The 9,684-nt window shown below is 47.5% G+C and overlaps 1 protein-coding gene across 1 annotated transcript; it reads right to left on the reverse strand.

Annotated features, from left to right (window-relative positions):
* Window positions 1-502: 502 nt before the first annotated feature.
* Window positions 503-3,832, reverse strand: LOC104678890 (serine/arginine-rich splicing factor 6). The gene is given in 7 exon segments (XM_010384301.2): window positions 503-774; window positions 777-970; window positions 1,075-1,158; window positions 1,433-1,641; window positions 1,778-1,902; window positions 3,155-3,303; window positions 3,525-3,832. Coding segments are annotated over 7 exon segments (1,029 nt in total). The 5' UTR covers window positions 3,632-3,832; the 3' UTR covers window positions 503-613.
* Window positions 3,833-9,684: the final 5,852 nt, after the last annotated feature.

Below are 9,684 nucleotides of genomic sequence, written 5' to 3' on the forward strand. Positions count from 1 at the left end.
ATAATTTATTGCTGATCTGAGGCTTGCCTTGTTTACACTTCAGTAGAATTTACATGTTTCCACAAATGGCAGATACCAACATTTAAAGAAATTTAATAGTGACCTATTCAATAAGGCAATCATCTTGGTAGCAAAGTTTTATTTAAATCTTACATAACTCAAGCTTTATAAAAAGCCAACATAATTGAAAATTGGGTTCTCCCTCTAAAGTCTTAAGTATTCAAAGCTTGAAACAGTTAATTTAAAAATAAGCAAACAAATAAAACAAAAAAACCCTGCCAGCAGATCCTGCTGAAATACTTGGAAAAAAAAAAAAAAAAAAAAAAAAAAAAAAAAAACTAAATGAGCTTACTCTTTACAAAAGTTATTTCAACTCAAAAGCTATAAAATCAAAGTTATCTTAATTCTACAAAGAAGGGACAGGGTGTCTGACTTCATGCCACCATTTCCTTAGAGCCTCATCTTTTTCATCAAATTTGGCCACAAATCAAATTTCTGTGCCCGTTTTCAGGAGATTGCTCTTGCAGAAAAGGCCAAGTATAAACATGGAAGAGTAACTGCCTAAATAGGAAAGTGTTCCATAATAGTGTGCAAAGAACAAGAGAGTTCTGATTTAATCTCTGGAACTCGACCTGGACCTTGATCTTGACTTTGAACGAGACCTAGAACGGGATCTTGAAGCTCTTTTTGGTGGAGGGGACACAGAACGGGCCTTTGAGGGTGGAACAGGTAGCGGCGAATTGGAACGGGACTGGCTCCTTGATCTGGATTTGACTTTATATCACCCTTTCCATTTTCTTTGGGGGATCGGGACCGAGACCTGCTTCGAGATTTCTCATACTCATCCTTAGATCTGCTTCGAGAATGTGAATGGGAGACCCGATCAGACTTGGGCTTAGATTTGCTCTTTGATCTAGATTTCCTGCCTTTTGATCGAGAACGTGATCGACCTTTGCTCCGCGACCTGGAACTGGACAAGGAAAGACCGATTCTCTCAATACTTTGTAAGAACATACACGTACTCCATAAACAAGTACAGTAATATTCACAGTGACTCAACACAACATTATTTACCGGGAGCGACTTTTTGAGATACTTCGAGATCTACTGCGGCTGCTCCTGCGACTCCTACTTCGTGACCGTCTTCTAGATCGAGACCTATTAGGAGACAAACAATGAAGTCTTAATTTCAATCCATCTTAAATACATCTGTGCCATCTGGCAAAAATAGATAAGCCAAAGAATAATGTTTTTCTTTACTACGAAATTAAATACACTGTTCAAAACATCCAGAAGAAAACCCAATGATGCACAGCCAAAACAAACTAAAAGCTGGCTTTAATTCAGGTAGGCAACAATTGAAATTACTCCATTAATCCCTTTTTTTGGCAAATATTCTGTTTCCTCCCCACAGTGTCCTTCAGCAAGTTACCTGGATCTGCTTCCAGAGTAAGATCGCCTATGGCTTGTGCGCGGCTTATCTTCAATAAGCCTAATATTTCTGCCATTTATTTCTGTGCCATCCAGTTTGTCCAAAGCACGCTTCATGTCAGAGTAGGAGCGAAACTCAATTACACCCTCATTTGTTCGTTCCTTGTGGGCATCCGCATAGGTTACTTCACCTGCTTGTCGCATAAAATCCTGAAATGATAAGATTGGTCAGACTCGGAAATCTTAAAAGATCTATATACTATAATAAATTCCCAGAAATAAGAATGTAAAGAGTTTACTTCAAAGCATTAGTCGTATCCTTTGTATCTTGAATTACAGCACATACCTTTAAATCTTGCCAACTGCACCGACTAGAAAGATTTTCTACAATAAGCCTGTATTCTGTACGAACAGGTGGTCCGTATTTGTCTCTGCCAGATGTTCTCCGACTGCTGTATCCACCTCCACCACCTTTATCACATGAAGGGAACAATTAGATGCCTTGTAATGATAAAAACGCATAATGTCTTTGAAAGTTAGTACAAACATATCAACTTTTATTTACTGGAGTAGGACTTTGCTATTATATTGCTAAACCTTCGACACATTTGTGATTTGCCATAAAATTAAATTAAGGGCAAGTCAAATAGACTAAATCCAACTAAACCTCTCCTACAATCTGTTAGAGAGTGACTGCTCCTTTATTCGATTTACCTCGCTAAGTTTTATTTTACAGAACATTGTAAAATATAAAACTTAACTGATTACATGCATTTCTACATTTTACAAAAATGTTTACTAGTTTTACACTAAGTACTTACATCACAGTGTGAGGTTTTTGGTGGTGGTTTGGCCACAAAACACGCAAGGTAACAGTCACCTAGTTCAGATTAACCAGTTTTGTCTAACCCTTGGAATCCTCACCATCACCCTGCGTCTAATGGCAAAAGGCTGCTGTCGTCATGGCTTCCGGTAAGGTCAGCCAAAGGGTCATAGGGCAAGGGTCACACAATGTATGGAAAAGCCAAGGCCAATCAGGAAAGGCAGTCATCTTAGCCTCAGTGGACACAGCCTCAGCCCCATTGGTCACTTTCAAATTGAAACATCAAGGACTTGTTAAAAAGTTTGAATTCAACATGCAACAATTTAAACATCAAACATTTAACATAACCAAAAATCCCCCAACCTCCTCCCAATAACATGCCCCAGTTAGTTCAAATACAGCATAAAGCTTATTTAGATCTACTTTGTGGTACAATACCACATTATTTAAAAATAGTACATTCTTCGGCCCCCATCAAGTTCCACAGCTTTAAGACCTACACTTTCAGCTCCTCCCTTCCCCGTCCCCCCCCCCCTACCCACCTCCACCCACCCAGCCTGTCCCCGAATCTCTAACTAATGCACTGATAGGTAAGTAAGGAGAATACGACAAATACAGCCACTCCCTTACTTCCTCTGTGGTTAGAACCTGTGACAGTGCTGACAAGGGGCCAGAAGAAGCCACCCCCTCCAACTTCGCAAATAAACACCCAAACCCAATCCCCGCGCTCCGGCGTCCCATGGCTGCCCCGGGCAGACGTGAAGGCAGCGGGGCTCGGGGACGCCCGAGTCAAACGACCCCCGGCCCTCGCGCCTGCCCGGGCTGGGAGGCCCCAACCCACCCACCCCCGCCCGCCCCCAGGGTCCCCAAGGGCTCGGAGCGCGCGGGGGTGGGACTCACTGCGGCTTCCGTAGCTGTAGCCGTCGCGATCGCGACGCGGGCCCCTGGCGTGCTCTACGATTACGCGCTCGCCGCAGAGCTCCTTGCCGTTCAGCTCGTAAACGGCGTCGTCGGCGTCGCGGGAGTCCTCGAACTCCACAAAGCCGTACCTGGGGGCGGTGCCAGGGCCGGACAACGGCGGGGGCGTCGTTAGCCAGGGCGCGCACGTGCGCGCCCCCGCACCCCTCAGCGCGCCCCCGCGACGCCGCGCCGTCGCCATCTTGGAGGCCCTGCCACGCGGCGTCGCGGCCTTGGCCGCCTTTTTCCTTGGAGAGTTCCCGCCGCCACCAAGGCCTGGGACGCTGGGCGCGGGCGCCCAGGCCCGACTCACCCATTTTTGAGGTCTACTTCGAGGAGGCGGCCATAACCACTGAAAAAGCGCTGGATGTCCTTCTCCCGGACGTTGTAGCTCAAGCGTCCTATGTAGACGCGCGGCATGTCCGTGGCGGGCGGGGGCCCAAGGGCTGGTTGTCGAACGGCGGACCGCAAGCCAGTAGCCGCGGTGCGGGTGCGGGGACGGCAAGAGCCCGAACACGCGCCTCACACCACAGCTGCGGCCGAGTCCAGCCACACAATGATGCGCGCGCGCGCGCTAGGCTCACGCTATATGGGCGGCCGGTGGGGAGGGGCCTGGCGCGTGACGTCAACGCGCAGCGGCCCGTCCGTCCCGCGTCGGTCCTGGGCTAAATTGTGACTGGCTAAATGGTGATTGGAGAGTCAGCTGCCCGCGACGTTTCGGTGTAGTGCGGTCTTGCTCGCCTCTAGGACTTTTCTCCAACCCTCCCCACCGTCTTTGAAAACACAATGTCTGTAATGCAGCCGCAGAATTGTTTTCTAATTTGTACCTTTTATAAAACTCTGCGCGATCGATCTCTTTGGGGTTGAAACTCGGGAGGCGGGCTGAGCGAATCCCCGTTTTTCATTGGTTCTCGAGGTGGGTATAATGGGTCGCCGAGGCCTCTGATTAGTGGGTTAAAACGAGGCTTCCTGTTTCCCCCAGCGATTGGTCGGTGCTAGCTTTGGTGGGATCGCGCTCTCGGACCCAGTCGCTGGTCCGGTTTCGCAGAATCCGAGGATCGCTCGCCGAGGTCTTGCTGACCGGAAAGGGGTCGCGTTGCGAGCTTGCAGACCCGCCGACATCAGCCTCTCCGGGTCTCACTCGCAGCCTTCTTCAGTCTTGGCCTCCCCGGACGTTCCCCTCTCCCTCCATGCGTCTTTCTTGGAGCCCTGGCAACTTGACTCACTTGTGGATTGGGGTGTCCGTGGGAATCCTACGCTCACTGTAGGTGCTCAAAAGGGAGCGCGGAGGAGACCCCGCAGCCCTCCCACAGCGATGAACGATTTTTTTTTTCTCCTGTTTATGGAAGTCCTTGTCCCAATACTATCATTTCTTCATTGACTTGAAAGTGGCTTATTTGTGAGTTTATCAATGGAGATGCTATTTAAAGTTGGAGAACCAGATGAAAACCTCTGGTTTAAGTTTAGGTGGGGAGGGGAAGACCCAGGCCAACGCCTGGGGTACTCTGAAATGTAAGTACAGGAAGGGAGACTGACGGGGAGGAGTGACTAGGGAGGTAGGGAGAAGACCAGGAGAGTAGGGTGTCACCGAAGCTTAAAAAAAAAGGGGGGGGGGGAAGGGATATCACTGAGATAACACCAGCTCTTTAGATATTTTTGTATACCTGCTCTGAGTGGTGCAACCTCAATATCCTTAAGCTTCGGGTTGAAAAGGGGGTTTTGTCCTCCTGGAGCTATGTGGAAGTCTGGAGGGAAACGTTGTTGTTTGTCACGACTGGGGGAGGTAGACGCCATGCTTAAAGTTAGATAAATAAAAAATACGAGTCTGTAATCCCCACACTTTGAGAAGCCGAGGCAAGAGGATCCCTTGAGCCCAAGAGTTCAAGGCTGCAGTGAGCTACGATCATGCCACTGCACTATAGCCTGGGTGATAAAGCAAGACTCCAACTTGCTTGAAGCAAAAGAACAACACCCCCCACCCCCACGGTGTGGAAGGCCACGGCAGCAGGTTGTTGGCCAGCGTTTATTCCCTTATTTGGCCCCACCCACATCCTGCTAATTGGTCCATTTTACAGAGTGCTGATTGGTCCATTTTACAGAATGCTGATTGGTCCATTTTTACAGCATGCCAATTGGTACCTTTACCAAACTTTAGCTAGACACAGAGTGCTGATTGATGGGTTTACAATCCTTTCGCTAGACAGAAAAGTTCTCCAAGTCCCCACCTAACCCAGAAGCCCCACCAGCTTCACCTCTGGGTAGGCAGAATAAGGGTTCCCCCTAAAGATGTCTATGTCCTAATCCTAATCCCTGAAACCTGTGAAGATGTTACTTTATATCAAAAGGGACTTTGCAGATCTGGTTAAGTTGAGCATCTTGAGATGCAGAGATGCCCCAGGATTATCTGGGTGGGCCCAATGTGATCATAAGGGTGCTTACAAGAGGGGGACAGGAGAGCCACAGTCAGAGAAGCAGATGTGACAAAGGAGGCTGGGATTGGGGTCAGAGTGATTGACTGTAAGGAAGTCACAACCGAAGTTAATGGCTTTGAAGATGGAGGAAGGAACCATAAGCCAAAGAGTAGCCTCTGGAAGCTGGAAGACAGGAGGGAACAGATTCTCCCCTAGAGCCTCCTGAAAGCATGCAGCCCAGGCCAGGCGCTGTGGCTCACACCTGTGCAATCTCGGCTCACTGCAATCTCCGCCTCCTGGGTTCGAATGATTCTCCTGCCTGCCTCCCGGAGTAGCTGGGGTTACAGGCATGCGCCACCACGCCCAGCTAATTTTGTATTTTTAGTAGAGACGGGGTTTCACCATGTTAGGCTGGTCTCATCTCGAACTCCCAACCTCAGGTGATCCACCCGCCTCGGTCTCCCAAAGGCGTGAACCACCGCGCCCAGCCCAACACCAGCTCTTTAGATATTTTTGTATTCCTGTTCAGTTTTGAATGGTGCAACTTCAATATCCTTCAGCCTCGGGTTGAAAAAGCGGGGGTGGGGGGGGTTGGGTTGCCCTCCTGGAGCTATTTGGCAGTCTGGAGGGAAACGTTGTTGTTTGTCACGACTGGGGGAGGTTGAGTCCATGCTTAAAGTTAGATAAATAAAAAATATGAGTCTGTAATCCCTGCACCTTGGGAAACTGAGGCAGGAAGATCTCTTGAGCCCAGGAGTTCGAGGTTGCAGTAAGCTATGATCATGCCACTGCACTGCAGCCTGGGTGAAAAAGCAAGACTCTGACTCAAAGAAAGAAAGAAAACAAGGAGCAAGGCCTGGTAGCTCACGCCTGTAATCCCAGCACTTCGGGAGGCCCAGGTGAGAGGATTGCTTGAGCCCAGGAGTTCGATATCAACCTGGGCAACATGGCGAGATCCCGTCTCCACAAAAAAAAAAAAAAAAATTTTTTTTTTTTAAGTTAGCTAGCATGGTGGCACATGCCTGTAGTTCCAACTAGTGGGGAGGCTCTCAACAGGGGGCAGTGGGTTCTCAACAGGGGGCAGTTCTGTCCCCCCAGGGGGACATCTGTCAATATCTGAAGACTTTCTGGTTGTCACAGCTGGAGGAGGGAAGGAGCTGCTGGTTTCTCATGGTAGAGAGCTAGGGATGTCATGAAACATCCTACAAGGCACAGGACAGCCCCACCACGAAGAATTATCTGGCCCGAATGTCAATAGCTGAGGTTGAGAAATGCTAGTCCAAATGAATCCTGTACAGATAGTTTTTCTTTTCTTTTTTTTTTCTTTTTTAAATAGAGACAGGATCTCCCTATGTTACCCAGGCTGATCTCGAACTCCTGGCTCAAGGAGTTCAATCCTCAGCCTCCCAAAGTGCTGGGATTACAGGCATGAGCCACCATGCCCAGCCTACAGAAGTTTGTAAAACGAGGTTTGGACTAGCTTGGCAACATGCAATCCATTCTCTCAGTTGGAAGAGCCTCAGAGGATCTTTCAATCATCTGATTCATGATTCTTTCTAACTCTGTCACTGACAGTTTCCCATTCTGGATTCTGTTTCTGGAGCAACTGCTGCTATATTCACTCCACTGCACACAGATACACCTGAGTTGCTACGAAAGGGGATTTGCCGGGCACGGTGGCTCACACCTGTAATCCCATCACCTTGAGAGGCAGAGATGGGATCACTTGATCCCAGGAGCACAAGACCAGCCTGAGCAACATAGCGAGACTCCATCTCTATAAAAAGAAAAAAAGAAAAAAAAAAAGGCCAAGAGTGGCGGCGCATGCTTGTAGTCCCAGTTACTCCAGGGACTGAGGTGGGAGGATCACTTGAGCCCTGGAGGTCAAGGCTGCAGTGAGTTGTGATGGCTCCATTTCACTCCAGCCTGGGTGACAGAGCAAGACTCTTGTCTAAAAAAGAAAGAAAAGAAAGGAGAGAAGGAAAGAAAGAAAAGAAAGAAATAAGAAAAGAAATGAGCTCCCATGCTGCACATCTACCATTTCTGCTTTGATTTGTTCTCCCAACACATCAGCAGCGTTGGGTCCTCAGGAAGACTCCACAGCATGGTGACAATCCAACACCTCTCTCAATTATGATATCTGAAGCTGTTTTCTCTTCCGCAGCAGTGCTCTTGGGTTTCTTGTTAGGGGTAGCCATGGGGCTTTGGGAAAGAGAAGTGAGAGGAAGAGTGGATGATATCAGCTGCATCTTTGTCTTTGACAAACGAATTCCCCATCCTTCAATAAATACTACCCCACTGACTCCCGGAAGCAACATCCAGTCCCACCAATACCATAAAAGTGTCATTTCCTGCTTCAACTCTTGCAAATAATGAATTTTAACAAATTTTTTAAAAATGAGAGTTTGATGAGTAAAAAATGTTATCATTGTCAAATTCTCCCTTCCCTAACTATATTCCATGAACTTGTTTGTTTAAAAGCCTCTCTCTCTACACATATTTATGTATATATGCACGTATAATCTTGCTGCTGCCCACTCTTTGAGTCTGCACTATCTTTAAGAGCTGTAACCCCTCACTGCAGAAGGTCTGCGGCTTAACACCACGAACCCACCGGAAGGAAAAAACTCCGGACACACCATTTTTAAGAACTGTAACACTCACCCGCGAGGGTCTGTGGCTTCATTCTTGAAGTCAGTGAGACCAAGAACCTGCCGGAAGGAACCAATTCCGGACACACTACCACAGGACTCTGAAATTTTGTTAAATTCAGGAATGGAAGCTGGGTGCAGGGACTTGTTGCTTTGTAATCCCAGTGCTTTGGGAGGATGAGGTGGGAGGATCTCTGGAGGCCAGGAGTTCAAGACCAGCCTGGGCAACATAGCAAGTCTACAAAAAATGAAAAAAGGCCGGCATGGTGGCTAAACACCTGTAATCCCAACACTTTGGGAGGACGAGGCAGGCAGATCACTTGAGGTCAGGAGGTTCGAGACCAGCCTGGCCCAAAATGGTGAAACCCGACCCCGACTCTATCCAAAAACACAAAAAATTAGGCCGGGGTGTAGTGGTGCAGGCCCTGTAATCCCAGCTCTCTCAGGAGGACCTAAGGCCAAGGATCGCTTAAACCGGAGTTAGATTGCAGTGAGCAGAAGACCTTCACCTACTGCACTCCAGCCTGGCTACAGAACGAGACTATGTGATAAAGAAATAGGAAGGAGAGAGAGAGAGAGAGAAGAAGAGAGAAAAACAGAAAGAAAGAAAGAAAGAAGAAACTAAATAGTAAGAAAAGAAAATGTTAGTAGGCATGGTGGACGCCCTATGTCCACTACTTGGGAGGCAAATGCATGAATATCACTTGCAACTCGACTCTCCACCTGTGCCACGATTGAAAACCTGTACCCCCTCCCTTCAAATAGTAATGGCAACTGGGAGTGCTCAAAAGGTAGGAAAAAATCCCAAAAGAGTGTGGATGTCACAGCAGCTAGGAGTGGAAAGAGTTTCAGGAAGTAGTGGTTAATTGACAAACAGCAAGTTCTAAGCTTTGACCCAGTAAGCTTAATCCTATAAATCTATTTGACAAGGAAGACCAGTTGTAAAACCATAGGTCAAGGATGCTTAGTTAAGCCATGGAATACTCTTCCACGATGAAAATAGTAAGATTATTCTCATTTCAAATAGTTATTGAATGCCTACTGTTCTCAGCATCGGGAAGACAACAGTAACGTCATGTGTCAAGCTTTGCAAAACTAGGGCCTTCAGTCAAATCTTGGCCTGTCACCCACCTGTTGTTGTAAATGAAGGTTCTATGGGAAACACAGTAATCACACATTCATTTACGCATTGTCTATGGCTCCTCTTGAGCTACAGCAGCAGTCTTGATTTCGTTGTTATAATCGAGTGGTCACAACAGAGACTAATCCAGCCTGCAAAGCCTAAACTATTTCCTTGCTGTCTCTTCACAGAACAGGTTTGCTTACCTCGGTCTGTGTGACTGACCACTAATGATGCTTTTGGGTGTTGTTAAGTAAAGAAGGCAAGTTTTAATGTATGCATGATCCCAGT

Source organism: Rhinopithecus roxellana, unplaced genomic scaffold (assembly GCF_007565055.1).
Source record: "Rhinopithecus roxellana isolate Shanxi Qingling unplaced genomic scaffold, ASM756505v1 contig4330, whole genome shotgun sequence".
NCBI classification, from domain to species: Eukaryota; Metazoa; Chordata; class Mammalia; order Primates; family Cercopithecidae; genus Rhinopithecus; species Rhinopithecus roxellana.